The 15,667-nt window shown below is 35.2% G+C and overlaps 1 protein-coding gene and 1 long non-coding RNA gene across 7 annotated transcripts in view; both read right to left on the bottom strand.

Annotated features, from left to right (window-relative positions):
* LOC123536542 (trans-L-3-hydroxyproline dehydratase-like) overlaps positions 1 to 941 on the bottom strand; it is a 42,245-nt gene extending 41,304 nt beyond the window's left edge. Inside the window, exons 1-2 of one of the 6 annotated variants that reach the window (XM_045319804.2) lie at positions 786 to 941; positions 14 to 476 (exon numbers count right to left, since the gene is read on the bottom strand). In XM_045319804.2, coding sequence (XP_045175739.1) covers positions 14 to 464 — 451 coding nt within the window. In that variant the 5' untranslated portion in view covers positions 465 to 476; positions 786 to 941. Of the gene's footprint in view, positions 1 to 13 lie in introns of all 6 variants that reach the window. The other 5 variants (XM_045319814.2, XM_045319839.2, XM_045319823.2 and 2 more) reach the window with 5 other exon arrangements.
* A 1,529-nt stretch (positions 942 to 2,470) lies between these two features.
* LOC123536559 (uncharacterized) lies at positions 2,471 to 4,653 on the bottom strand. The gene is made up of 3 exons (XR_006683359.2): positions 4,517 to 4,653; positions 4,065 to 4,162; positions 2,471 to 3,572 (listed from the first exon to the last, which is right to left on the bottom strand). It is a non-coding gene; the product is annotated as an uncharacterized LOC123536559 (long non-coding RNA).
* Between the last annotated feature and the right edge of the window lie 11,014 nt (positions 4,654 to 15,667).

Genomic DNA, 15,667 nt, shown 5'->3' with positions numbered 1-15,667 from the left:
GATAAAATTATACCTTTTTGAAACAAAAATGAAGGAACGCTATTAAATCGAACGTTTCCCGTTTTCCCGTGTTCGTATTGGACAAATGCTTCAACAGGGCCACATGGACACTGCATCACGATCCTGGTCTCAGGCGATACTGGTTCCCGTACAATACCATGGTCTACGACATACCTCCCGAGTGCGAGCACTGCGTGGCCACACATTGTACTATATCCTTCATTGTGAATAAAAATACATCCTATATCTGCACCCTCAACATCAACAAGATACACGCCAAACATGTCATAGTGGCCACGCGGTTCAAAGATTATCAATTTCCTCAGACTGTCTAAATTCTCTTTTAAATATCTCATCTTGTCCAAAATCGTTTCTCCTGGAACCATAGGTAATCCAGATTTCACAATCCTCAATGGTTCACCTCCCGTATGCATTTCTATTGTCTCAATTCGTAAATTTTCCATGTTTTTTTTCTACTGAAAATACGGCGGTTTTAAGTAATAGAAAGAGCATTGAAACTCGAGGGTAAACGATTTGTACAAGGAGGTGTAGCCCCCGAGTAAAAATCGTTTACCCGAGAGTTTTAATGTTCTTTCTGTTTTGTATCATAGCCATCCATATATTGTAGTTGTAGGCGTTCCACATTGCCATATACAGCAGTTCAAGTGAGTACTTAAAATCCTTGCTTTACAAATATGTAAAGCCCAGGTAAAATAAACCAATGCGAGAGCAGAAAATCAATAAAATACACTTCGCTGTCTACAATTCCAGACACGCTGGCATACTTTCCTATCCAACAGTGCGGTAACTAGCACGGGGTATTAAATTCCTGCACGCTTTTAGTTACCGCACCCTGTACTCAGTGTATACGATTTACATGCACCAAATTTGTTAAGAAAAAACACCGAGCTATGATACAAAGAAATGTTATTTGCATGTATAAACTTTTATATATAACTATAGATAACAACTAGTGGGTGATAACGTATGTCGTGACCGTTTCAAGCGGTAAAACCACAAAGCCGAAAATTTATATACTGTATGCATGATACGCTTGTATATTTATTTTGTGTCACGATCGTCTATTTGTTATGGTGGCTGATTCCCGCCATTTCGTGTTGGCGAGGCGAAAACACGACAACACGAAAACTCGACATTTTTACACGAAAACATGACGTTTACAGGGCGCCGACATTACATATTTATTGTAGGCATGTATTCTCGTGTTATAACATCTTCAAAATCTCGAGGGATTGGTTGGTGCCCGAGAGCAAGATGCAAGGGTACCAACGTATCCTGAGGGATTCTGCAGATGTTATGACACGAAATGAACATGCGCTAACGCTATTCTACCTTAAACGACGTAAAAGCTATTAAATGAATAATTATACTGTCCATCAACGTCATTAAATTTTCATGAAATGCGCGGGAATGTCTGCGTCATTTACCGTTTTCGGACGCTTTGCCACGGAACGCGCATATATAAAAAGTGTTTAAACAAAACTTGAGCGCGAGAATCTCTCTGTTAACACAACGTTTACGAAGATGCGAAAAGTGTAGTCTAGAGCCGCGATTTAATACATCTAAATAATTTTCATAAGTAAATTCCTTCTTAAAATACTTATATGTATGTTTAAGTAGGGTGATATGTGGTTAATATCCGTAGTTTAGCCATCAGTCTTGGATCAAGGTACTTTGCTGCGATATGGCGGATCCGCCCCTCGTCCGTTATCAAACTGTAGAGTTTGTGGCGGATAGGGTACTTATGTGAGCTCCTATCTCACCAGTTGTTTTCAGTCAAATTTGGGGTATAATCCTGGAGGAAAGCTTCTTTGGAAAGAATTCGGCGCAAGGGGTGAGACGGGGCGAGGCGAGGCAGTGTTGGTCTTATAAGACCCTTACAACGTCCAACCGGTCCAATCCCAAACTTACAGAGGTGTGATAAAAAAGACTGAAGAATAGGGAAGTTGACCAGTTGCTGTAACATTCAGATATTGTACATGTGACCTTCGGCTTCGTGTCACTACTCGAGACAAGACACCGACAGCACTGGCCGAAGGTATTAAAGCAACTGCATCCGATGCGCAACTACGGTCAAAGTCTATCAGTCATAGAGTTTAATCAGCATTTGTATGAACTTCCTCCACAAATGATGTAACATGAACAAAAATAACTTGATCATTCAAAATTTTAGACCTGCATGTTCTAAAATAACAAAATTATAGCATTTTTTTTGTACAATAACGCCCCATCGCAAACTTGCACTTTTTGTTTAATAATAATGACAAATACTAAAATCATTTATTTTTATCATATATTTCAATTTCATATTTTGCCATCAATATCAAAAGTATTTAACATGATTAGCACAGTTGATAATGCCTTCTTGCTATAAATATGCTATTTTATATTCAAAAAATGTCACAATTCATGTTTCCATAGCAACAAAATACAAGAATTGCAGAAAAATATGTAAGTTTATAAAATATATATAAGTTCTCTAGAAGAACAAGAATTTGTGATTTTTCTGATTTATATTCATCTCAAAAATATCTAAAAGCAATTCCATAAATATCTAATATTTGTAATGTGTCATTCAACTTCAAATGTAAGATGCATTGCTAAATGACAGTGTCAATTGAAAATTAAAAGTATCAGTGATGATTATATAACATTAAATTGTTTACATAATTATAATTAAAAGTCATATTACTCTGGTATGAAAGCAGATAAACTTAATACTCAAGTTCTGTTTCCATGGCAACAACATTTTTTTTATAAAAAAACGAATTCATTTTAACATCTACTTCCTTCATTTTTCACATAAATTTTCAAGTAAAAGTATCATTTCAAAATATTCTTCCTGGAGGGTAGCTTTTTTCAACTTATATAATTGCATAAAATATATCTTCACTAAAATATTTAATATTTAGGTAATTACTTCAAATGTAGAAACTCATCTTTAAATATATTTAACTTTGCTTATGTATAAATCAACTGTGTATGTTCAGCTCCATTCATAATTTTATGTCATGCAGTACTAAACAGTAGATTGTTGAAAAATCTTCCAGTGTCTTAGAGGAATTTCACATTTTTACCTTGTTCAGCCTTACATACATACAGTGTGTCTATATTTAACCAATGCATAGTACTGCTGACACCATAAACTTGTTAATTCAATGTTTACATAACTATATGTAGCATTTGTTCATATGTAAATATATTGAATTTGGGTCAAATACATCTTTAAAAAATCAAAAACACTTCCAAATTAATTAAAATTTCAGAAAATACCAAAAGAGCTGAGCTCTTTCTCTGTATTAATTTAAATGTTAAACACTTTTTTCCATTCATTCTTGAGTTCTCAATTTTAATGGCTTTGACACTGCTGGTTTTGAGCATACATTGCTGTTGGGGCGCTATTTCATTATACAGGTGCCACTGTCGACTGGCATCCAGCGGTTGGAGAATTTGCCTGTCATGTCAATCCACTGTCTAAAATATTAATCTCCGTCTCTTTGTTGAAGATATAATCCTTCAAGCATACTATACTAGGTCATGCAGAAGACATTCTGTAATGATAAATATATCAAATATTTAAGACAAAGAACACTAATAACCCTTTTTTTTAATCCTGAACAACAGGTGTCCATAAGACAGCCCACACATAATTATATTAAATTACATTTTAGAATTTTATTATAGTAATGACAACCTCTTTTCTTCAAAAATTTCAACCATCGCACATATTTTACATCAAGTAAGGGCCATGATTTCGATCTCGTTTTAACAAACACTTCTTTAACCTGGTTAAGAAAAAACAGTTACTGTATTACAATTATGTTATTTCTGTTGAACTGGCTTGCAGTGAGCTAGACACTCTTTAACAACATAAAAAGAAACAGAAAATGTGGCATCTTAATATATGTGGCCTATTTACAGACATGAACTCTGCAGCAAGTTTTATCAATACTTGATTACAAAATGTATTTTCGTGTTATAACATTTATACATGTATTACAAAAAAAACTTAACTGCTTAAAGAGGTGACAAGCCAAATATACCTAAACATGTTCAGGACTGAAATCTGCAAGCCCGGCCTCCATCAGGTTGTACTCCAAGTCAATCATGTAGACCCATCATAACCAGCCACATTCCAGAACTGAAATAAGGGTATATTTAAACAATGAATTCTTAGACAATAACTTTTAAGTAGCAATAGTGTAGTCCTTAGAATATAACATAGCATCACTTTATTACAACAATTAAATGCCAGCTACACAGTTGAATTTTTTAATACAGTATGTTATATAAGTATGCAATATTCAAATTGTAAATCAATGTTTATCAGTGGAGATATGATGTTTCATTTACATAAACGTATGCACATATATATATAAACTGGAAACCAGTGACTTTCCAAACTGAAGTATATGATCATACTCTGAAATTAAATATTTCAGCATCAAGTTCTGTGTGCTTAATAAATATTTCTTTATTTATTGGGAATTCTTACCTTATTAGAACACTTTTCTTATTTTGTCCAATATAACTGTCCATATGTAATGAAACCTTCTTTTATCCATAGCCATGATGCTTGAAGTGATGGTGGACCATAGATACTCTTCTTCCAACAGCAGTACTGTACTTTTGATACACTAGGTAGAAAATCTGAGAGCCTTAAAAACAAGAACAGTTTATGAGAAATGTATTAAAGTCCTCATCAAAATGGAGTGAATCAACACTTACCAAAACAGTCCCTCATTTCTTATAGATAATGCTTGACAACAATTTGCATTTATCAAAATTTAATTGAATTCCAATTTGCTTATTATACAGCATCTTTATTATAAAGCAATGCAGCATTTTCAATCCCATTTCACTATGATTTCAGGGATTTACATAAAGTTCAGTGAAAAAAACAAGCAAAGAAATTAATAGTAAATTCAAATCTTAACAAAACACAACTTCCTTTAGATAATTTCACTTAACCAAATTTCTGTTATTAAGGTGTCATTGTAAATTCCAATGTAAAATGTGCACTGTAGGCTTGTAGCTTTTATCTATAGGGTCATGATTTTTTTAAGACTGTGGGATTTAATTTAGTGATACTGTAGTATATGGAGTTTCATAGTTAAAATTGATATTGAAAAAAAAATGCATTTGAGGATACTGACACTGATATGAATGTAAACACTAACTTTAAATATTAAACCTGCATGAGAATTCACAGCAACTCCACTTGCTGAGCATAGTATGTGTACAATACTTGTTGAGCATAGTCAAAACTGCAGTGAACCTTTATATCTCTTACTGCTGGAGGTTGTCCTGAAAAAATATAAACAAAGAATTTTTCAATTTTTTAGTAGCCTACAGTACATGCAGGTCATAGATTCTACTGTATGTGCATAATGACCATGTAACTATTCACCAGTTCACATCTGTGACAGTTAAAAAAAGTAAAATATTCCTATTTATTTGACCGTGCCAACAACCTGACATCCAGGAAAAAGTGTGCTAAGGGGGACGCATGATATGGCTTACAGACACCCGGTCTACCGGTTTTATGACACAAACCTGTGACCTGACATAGGCGTCTTTTAATATTTTTGTATTATTACCACGTTTGACAAAGATATATGGATCTTGACTCCGGGATTAGAGAATTTGCTCGTAATTTGTCGATATATTTTAAATCTGAGAACACTTGTGGCGTTCTGTTCTCAAAAGGAGACCAGTTCCATATGAATTTTTCATTACCCTACCCATTGTAGCTGTATTTGACTACCGTTAATGAAGTATGAACCCTATATGGCGTACTTTCTGAGAGCGGGGCATGTTAATATGGATAAGACTACGCTATGACTGACGCTATGACGTAATAATTGTGACGTCAAAACAGTGAATTGTTGTGTAATAATTCACTGTTTTCATCCTTTGTTTAAGGATGACTACCCGTAATAGGCCTCAATTTCACCAAAAGCATACATACAACTTGATAATGTAAGCTTTGAATTAGTCAAACGATAGAAATAAGGTGCATATTGACAAGTTATATAGTGACAGAAGTTCTCGAAAATTTCCTTTAGATTACCTCCCCTGATAATTTTGATTTATCATGAGTTATCTCCCCTGAAAACTGGAAAAAATTAGTTTTCTTCTTTTCCCTACGGGCAATTTCAGCTTTCTTTTTGATATTTGTATCAGAATCATATAATGCAGCTTTCTACCGCAAAATTTTCTCAAAACTCAAGTTCAGATTCTTATAATCAAAGAAATTATATATTTCCCATAGGTATCAATGTTAACTTCAATATCGATTATCTCCCCAAAATATGATAAAATTCGAAAAATCTCTCGGTGAAACGTTTTTAATTTTGAATGTCTTTAAAGTGACCAAATTTCATTTAAATATTACCATCCAGTTACAAGATATGAAATATGGCTATTACACCATGTTATCCTTAATAGGAAAATGAATCAGATCATGTTAGAATTAAGAAATAATATTTATTTATTTATTTATTTATTTGGGTTTTACGGCGCACCAACACAGTATAGGTTATATGGCGCCAAACAGGACTACAAATTTTGGTTCCACATCCCATTTAGGCCTAATCTAGATCGAAATAAAAAAAACATGAGGTATGGAATCAAAATCTGCATACCTGCTGGAATCACAAAGTTACTGCAAAACCAAGTGTTAAGACCCTATTAGTCGCCTCTTACGATCATGCAAGGGTATTAAGGCAGTGGTACCAATTCTTTTCATACACAGATCGTCCCAAAACCACATGGGACAAGAAATAATATATCTCATTTAGCCTAGTGATTTGTCGCTGAATAAATCATTGTTTGGAATTCAGATGCGAAGGAATTATATCACGTGGGCGCAGCCCGAGTGATATAATAATACGCATCTGAACGACAAACAATGATTTTATTCAAGAGTAAATCACTAAATGAGATATATTATTTCGATTCTAACACGTTACCAAGGACTTTAAAGTACATCCTTGACGGCATTCATTAAATATTTGCCCGTTTTCAGTCGGTTTCTTTTCCAGCGCGCCGCTATGCCGTTTGACGCTATGACGTAATAATTGTGACGTCAGAATAGTGAATTGTTTAAGAAATAATATATCTCATCGGTGATTTGTCGCTGAATAAATCACTGTTTGGAGTTCAGATGCGAAGGAATTATATCACGAGGGCGCATCTGAACGACAAACAGTGATTTATTCAAGAGCAAATCACTAAATGAGATATAGAATCTAGATTCTATTATTTCGATTCTCACATGTTACCAAGGATTTTGAAGTACATCCTTGTCGGCATTCACATAGGCGTAGGAGCAGGGGGGCCAGCGGGGGCCAGCCCCCCCCCCCCCCCAAAGCTAGGAGAGGGGGGGCCAAAGTATAGTTTGGCCCCCCGAATATTTTGGAAAAGAGATATAAATTGCAGTCTAATATAACATTTACTTAGCATCATATAATTCTTTTCAACCTGATTTCTGATTTGCATTTGGCCTTCCCTTGTATTCTGACTAAAAATGTCTCTTTCCGTAGTGTGAGTACTGAAATCTGTACGCGCCACGCCAAGAATCGTTTACATTTTATAAAAATAATATATCATTGAGCGCAATCACTACAGTTCCGGTTTGAGCGTCTGCAAAATCAATGTAGGCCTAACTATTAAGCCTGTTTACGCATGTAAACGTTATGTTTTTTTTTGTTTTTCATTGTCCATTCAAGGGAAATGATATTTCCACAACTTTATACCACAATTAGACAAATGCAGTGCTAACTGATTGTATGTCCAGGGCTTCAACAGAAGAATGTAAAAAAATGGCACACTTAATTAGAACAATACATAATATGACTGATTATGACAGTTCAGTGCCTAGTCGTATGTGTATCATCAGAATAACTCCATGATTGCTAAAACATAAAGGCTTGAGGGGCCTATGGCCCAATTAATCCCTGTACAAGGCTTTGAGGCTTTGTCACAAATAATGTACTGAGGATACCTTGCCGCTAACCCCCCCCCCCCCCCCCCCCCCCCCCCCCACACACACATAAACCGCCCGTCGAAAAGGTTTGGCCCCCCCCAAAGTTAAACTCGCTCCTACGCCCATGATTCATTAAATATTTGCCCGTTTTCAATCGGTTTCTTTTCCAGCGCGCCGCTACGCCGTTTGACGCTGTGACGTAATAATTGTGACGTCAGAACAGTGAGTTGTTGTTTAATAATTCGCTGTTTCCAGCCTTCTTCGTTTAATAGGAACATGAATCGGATCGTGTTAGAATAAATAATAATTCACTATTTTCAGCCTTCTTTGTTTAATAGGAAAATGAATCGGATCGTGTTAGAATATCACATAAAAAGTATCCAGTTAACCAGTCTATGATCAAACGTGCTGAAAAATAAAAAGAACTACCTCATTTTCTTATTGAACTTCATTTCATACCAGTAATTTCTCGACTTATTTGTCTGTAAAGTTAATATTTTGAAACACTTACTAGGAAAGCAATACTGTTCGATAAGGACTTTTTTAATTCTTAAAAATGCATGTGTCTAATCTGTGCAACTATAAAATTAAGGGTCGGGGCAAATTTTTAGTGTACTTCGGGAAACCTGAAACACCTTAGTTTGAAATAAAAATCAAGGAATTCTTAACTAATACGTGTAGATCTAATCTAAAAGTTATCTTATCTTATCTTATCTTATCTAATTAAGAAATAATATATCTCATTTAGTGATTTGTCGCTGAATAAATCACTGTTTGGAGTTCAGATGCGAAGGAATTATATCACGAGGGCGCAGCCCGAGTGATATAATAATACGCATCTGAAGGGCAAACACTGATTTTTTTCAAGAGGATGTAGATTTTATTTTCGATCTCTGCACTACATAGAGAACAAAATTTTTGACCTTAAAGGGAATTCTTATAGTTTTTTATGCGCATATTTCTGCGCAGCCGACACTTTCTATGGAAAACTGAAGTGAAGTCAACATTTGTTGAAACATGTGACAGACAATCTTAAATACGATGAATCTTGAATGAAATAACATTTTTGATAAGTTTTATCAGTAATCAAATGTTGATACTGGTTTATGTTGTATTGACAAGTACCCTGCCTGACAGGTATCTTGCCATTTTTGTGGTTGTGTTTTCACATCGCATTTTAGTACAAAGACAGTGTCGTTCATATAATGTAAGACAATTGACTTAGTACTGTTAAGACAATATCACCTTTCAGATTATTTAGCATTCAATTATAGAAAGAATTTAGAATTTTTAACTTCTAGCAGATATATATGTAATAAATTTGGTCAGGTTTGCGCCATTTTTCGTCCGAGCAGGTGTTGTATTCAAGCGGTCTTAACATAAAATTTAGCCTGGTGACCCATACATTTTTAGCCATTTTTATGCTCACAATACAATTATTCATACACAAGAAAAACAGGAAAAAAATCTATGAAACAGTTTTTTCAAAATTGAAAAAAATATTCTTCACTATGGGTATTTTTCATTCATTCATTCATATAACAGAAGTCGCTCATCTTACTTTAACTGTTTGACCTGGAATATAATTATGTATGACACGCTGGATCATGAATGGTTACATCTGTGTTAAGTATAAACTAGTGACCCCTAAAAGGGGCCAAGAGCCACCATTTGGACAAATTTGGGAGAAGATCCTACCAATTTTACAATGCCACAGATCAAGTTTGATGAAGTTCCTAGAAGTGGTTCATCAGAAGAACGTTTTCAAGGTATTTCTAATTTTAACTCTAGTGGCCGCTGAAAGAGACCAACATCCCTATTTTGAACATACTTTAGAGAGGATCTTAAAATGACGCTACGGAGCAAGTTTTATGAAAATCTATCAAGCAGTTCAAGAGAAAAAGGAGTTTAAAGGTAATTCTATTTTTAGCTCTGGCGGCATCTAAAATGTGGCGAGCGCCACCATTTGAATTACTTTTGCAGAAGACCTTATAATAATGCTTTAAACCAAGCTCCCACATTTGTACAAATTTCAAAGACAATATTATAAAGTTGCTGCAGAACAGGTTTGATGAAGATCAATGAAGAGGTTCATGAGAATATGTTGTATAAAGATTTTCCTATTTTTAGCTGTAACTGCCCCTAAAAGCAGTAATAAAAAAAATAGACCCATTTGAATTCCCTTGAAAAAGGAACTTGCAAGAGCACTGTAGACCAAGTTTAGTGTACTTTTGGCCTAGTTTCAAAGAAGATGTTTATGAAACTTCTGGACGATAGACTACAAGTCATAACTCGGGACCATCCACTATACTAATAACTCCACCTTACGCTTTAGTTCGGATGAGCTAAGAAATGATTTTAAAGGCACTTACCCCCAACTATACCACCAAAAAAAAAAGAGTGTTTTTAAGATATCAGGAAATTATTGCTGTATATTTCTTAAGAAGGCTTTGAAACTTAGTTATTGACAGATCATAAATTATGGAAACACATAAGAATTAGTTGTTTTTACTGATATTTCCATTCAAAATTGAAAAAGCGCTTGAAATGGGGTATTTTAGGTAAACTGCCTTAATTATAAAACTTTATATTTATCGACCGTTAAGTATATATTTATTCCAGTCCGTGGTGTAATGGTCAAGACTGCAAGAAAATATTCATTGCCCGGGTTCGATTCACTACTAGGGCTTGACTTTTTTATTTTCTTGATTTGGCATTTTTAAGTCAGTTTAGAAACAAAAAATTATGTTCTAATGTTCAAAATATCACCAAACTTCAATTTTAAAGATTGATAATTTTTAGCCGAATTCTGAAGGTCAGTGCCTTTAATACTTTTTTTAAATAAATGAACCTGAAACACTGTTAAAATTAGATTGGCTTTCTCAAGGAGACTCGGCTCCAGATTTTGGCTAAAATGAGTTTCCTTTAAATCTGAAGGTTTTGTCATATTATGAACATTATAACATGAATGTTTATTTCTATTTTAAAAAGTTCCACATGATGCTGTATGCATGGTCTTGACCATGCAGTTTAATAAGGAAACAGAATATGGAAATTCATGTAAATAGTATTCTTTATATTTTCAGATGATATAGAATATCGAACTCAGTGCTTAGTTAGAAACTACAAAGTGCATAAGATAAATAATTATTTTACTTTAGTTAGAAACTACAAAGTGCATAAGATAAATAATTATTTTACTTCAAGTTTTCATTTGCCACAATTTTGAAACTAGAAACAACCACTTATTTTTTTTTTAAATAAATTTGCACAATGTAGAATTATAAACAACAACTTCTTTCTGTAATAGATCCAAGCTGTAACAATACATGTACAGATCAAAATGACCCAGATACAAATACATCACAATATATCACTATTGTGATGACCTGTGGCCCCATAACTCTAAAGTTGCCAGTAATTTTACTGCTATGGTGATAAGGTTAATTGCTTCACAAGTATGCAGGAGCCCTAGAAGTTTCTACTAGGAAAACTGGGCAAAAAGAGCATACTGTAACGGTAGTCAAATACAGCTGACATGGGTAGGGTAATGATTACCTGCGGCCAGGTATATCGGAATGCAACAAGTAGTGTAGCACATGGAGACTGGATGATTTCACGTGATTTTTTACCGATATGCGATTGGCTTATCGCATTTATGGAACGCCGTTTTTGCAATATAGCTGGCACTCTATATGATATATAGAGACATGCTTGTGACCTGAATTCCTTTTTCACCAAAGCCAGAAACTGTATGCGCATTCCTAAGCTTTTGAATTACTCTGGGAGAAAAAACTATTCGATGAGAAACTAAAACTATCTGACGATTAACCCGAACTATCCGACGTCAAGCAACTTCCTGGACCTTACAATTAAGGACTTATATAGGCGTGGTTCGAATCTGCGATCATGGGAGTGTTAGTTTGAGACCTGTTTTATTGTGCCTTCTCTTGAGAAGGAATACTTAGGATTGGTAAGTTACACTTGACTGAGCAACTGACCTCGAATTTTTTAAAGCTGTTGTCATTAAAGCTGGCCAGTCAAACTCCGTGACCTTAGAAATAACCCCTGACGTAAAAATTATTCTTTCCTAATTGAGGCGACTCTGACTGAACGCGCTCCACGGATTACATATTACTAAACCCGAGGATGGAAAAGTGACTTTGTGAAACATGCCAAACATCTTATTTGTCATAAAAGTTAACATACGTTGTTACCTTCGAATGCATGGTCAATTATGTAAAAACAAACCACATTGCGACCCTCTAATTATGCGCGACAAATCCACGCATCGAATGGTACACTACATGTGGAAATGGTCAATGTGTATAGCCAGTGTATTCTTAATTGCCGTATTTACTCAAATGAAAGTGGTAACGGATTTGTTGTTGGATTTAACAATTTATGTTACCGTAAATATTTACTTGACATTTTTAGGCAGTAGAAAACAACATAGTTCTTTTTCAAAATGTATATAGTTTATTTTTTGTATTTTGGTACCCTTAGTGCAAAATGTAACGCCCCAGGAATGCTTAAAAAATAAAGGTAAAGTTTCTTGTTTAACGTTGGTAGTCGACGAAAGTCCCCACCTGGGGATTGGATGGAACAACTTATTTCCAGCCGAGCGCACGGCAGGCGTGATATTTTCCTCCCCAGCATCCTGTCTAGACCGAGACTGCAGGAAACAGAACCAATTAAAATAAATCACCCAGCACTGAACACAAGTCGGGATATCAGCCGCAACCGGGAATCGAACCCGGATCGCTGGCGTTGTAGTTCAACCTGCTAACCACTGCGTAACTGACTCCCTGATTAAACGGTGGGGGATACGGAATGTCAATAAGGCAGAATGGTCTTGTCATTGTGTCCAATCCTGGGGTTCCACACACTGATGACCAACATTTAAAACAGACATTGTGACCGAATTTTTACAAGATGATCACTATATATTTATACAGATTTGCCCTAGAAGGAACTTTTGCTATGCTTTAACTTGTCAAACGTACGAAATCTTATTTTATATGTCAGTAAAAATTAAATAGAGATAAAAGTGTCTTTACATTTTTAAAGAAGGTTGAAATTCTCAGCTTTCCGTACGTGATTTTGGTGTAAGTGAGTAATGGTGAGAAACCCAGGAAAAACAATATTGGCTATTTATTTCATTGTAATAGAGATTTTCAACTTACTTCTACGCGGACTGCGGACAGCGGACTGCGTGACTGCGTACTTACAGTAGGGGTTTTCTCAAAATATTTAAAGGTTCACAAGAAAAAAGATACCTATGGTATATATGTTTCTTTTACCTATATGTATAGTTACTTTTGCCCACATTGTAGAAATTAGTGTATTGTGATATAATTATCTGCTAATACAATACATACGTTTAAACAGGCTACATTTAACCCATGTAATCGCAATTTTCAGATGTCATACTCGTTCATGTCACATTTAAATGAGTCGGCTACATAAATGTCTACTTGTACGATGCCCCTAGATTCAGCTTAATACTCTGTCGCACACTACTTGCCTTTAGCATGTTCTTCAAATATCCGTACTTTAACATTTTGTTTTCATTTCTTCCGCGCGACTCTAACGGCTTCGAACCCACAGTGCAACGATAATACTTCACCTTAATATGTTCATGCATTAAAAAAGTGCAACTTGAAACATGGATTTGAAGATAACGGCGATTCCTATAAAAACAGTTTGGCTTTAATTTGTGTCCGTCCGTACAATTCCTAGACTTGTATTTCCTAGCAACAACATAAGAAAAAAAGCAGTACAAAATATTATTGTGAAAAAAAATGGATACATTCTGAATAAAACAAAGGTAGCAAGGTACACTTAGATGCGAAAATTTTGGGCACGGACGGTCTTACATGTAGCGAGTCGCAATATTGCACTTCCCCTATGAGCAAAATTTGGGTGGCTATTTTATGAATTGCGTGCATGTTTTGTGCTTTTAATTAATGGCAAGATCAGGATTCTCATACAAGAATAAAGAAAGCTATCAAAGCAAAAGGTTTACATCATCCATGAAAAATAGCGTGCCAAAATCATCAATTTTGCACCTTTTGAACAGTCTACAATGATCCCGCTGCAAGAACACTGTCCAATTTTATTGCATTTCTTAATTTAATAGTCCTTACTGAACGTCAGGACATAAACGGAATGGGGGCCCATCCAGTTCGTTTTTTCGGAAAATAACGAAAATGTTCCTGAGTATCAATCAACAAGCACAGAACCCTTCCGTGAATTGAATTTTTCCGCGAAATGGTGTCTCATTGATCATACAAAGCTATCAGCAGTTAGTTTTCCAACTGACATCAGAATTTTACATGTATCGGCTGTATAAATTTTCTAAAGAATTAATAATCATTATCTCTCACCTTAATTTACAGGCATCCAAAATCACGATGTTCTCTTTATAACAAATATTGACGGGGGCCAAAATTCGAAAGTGTACCCTGCTACCTTAAGATTTTTCAGTTAATGAACAAAAGAGGGTTTTACTTGTTCTGAACTTTTATATGTCTTTCGCCAATTCAACCAAATAAAAATGTTTTCAATAGCATGAAAAAAGTCTGTATGAGAGACTTTAAACTTGCCCACCCCTAATGCACAAATTTAGCCAAAATTTACAAATCGTCGCTACGAGACGAAGAACGTACAATACATCCGTTTTTACCATTTTCTGACATGATTTAACGTATTTTGTCATTAGGAATGATATAAGGGCAATTCTGCAGCATTTTGCGAAAATAAAATGTCTCCACCCCTTATTTTCTTATTTCATGGGGTCCCCACCGTCCGACCATCCCCCTGATTGACGAACTGCATAGCTGGTGGGCCAAATATGCGCTGTGTGGGTTAATAACGATAAAAATGGTGTGTTTACTGTGCCAGAACCTTGTTACTGGAGATAGAATCCAAAAAAATCGTATGCGTGTATATTGACTTTTATGCTTTTATGTGTCCTCACTGTAACATTTTTGAGCTGCTGTGCCGTCAGGAAGCATTTTAAGTGCCCAGAAAGTTTAGAATATCGAAGAAGAGGTTCTAAACTATTTGAAACCGCACAAATTTAAGAGTTCTTTCAAAATTTAATTTTGGCAGATTTTCCTTAAGGTAGCAAGGTACACTTAGATGCGAAAATTTTGGGCACGGACGGTCTTACATGTAGCGAGTCGCAATATTGCACTTCCCCTATGAGCAAAATTTGGGTGGCTATTTTATAAATTGCGTGCATGTTTTGTGCTTTTAATGGCAAGATCAGGATTCTCATACAAGAATAAAGAAAGCTATCAAAGCGAAAGGTTTACATCATCCATGAAAAATAGCGTGCCAAAATCATCAATTTTGCACCTTTTGAACAGTCTACAATGATCCCGCTGCAAGAACACTGTCCAGTTTTATTACATTTCTTAATTTAATAGTCCTTACTGAACGTCAGGACATAAACGGAATGGGGTCCCCATTCAGTTCGTTTTTTTCGGAAAATAACGAAAATGTTCCTGAGTATCAATCAACAAGCACAGAACCCTTCCGTGAATTGAATTTTTCCGCGAAATGGTGTCTCATTGATCATACAAAGCTACCAGCAGTTAGTTTTCCAACTGACATCAGAATTTTACATGTATTATATTTTTGACTTAG

This window comes from Mercenaria mercenaria, chromosome 1 (genome assembly GCF_021730395.1).
Source record: "Mercenaria mercenaria strain notata chromosome 1, MADL_Memer_1, whole genome shotgun sequence".
In the NCBI taxonomy this organism is placed as follows: domain Eukaryota; kingdom Metazoa; phylum Mollusca; class Bivalvia; order Venerida; family Veneridae; genus Mercenaria; species Mercenaria mercenaria.
The sequence above is the reverse complement of the archived record's forward strand: the minus strand, read 5'-3'. Positions and strand labels throughout refer to the sequence as shown.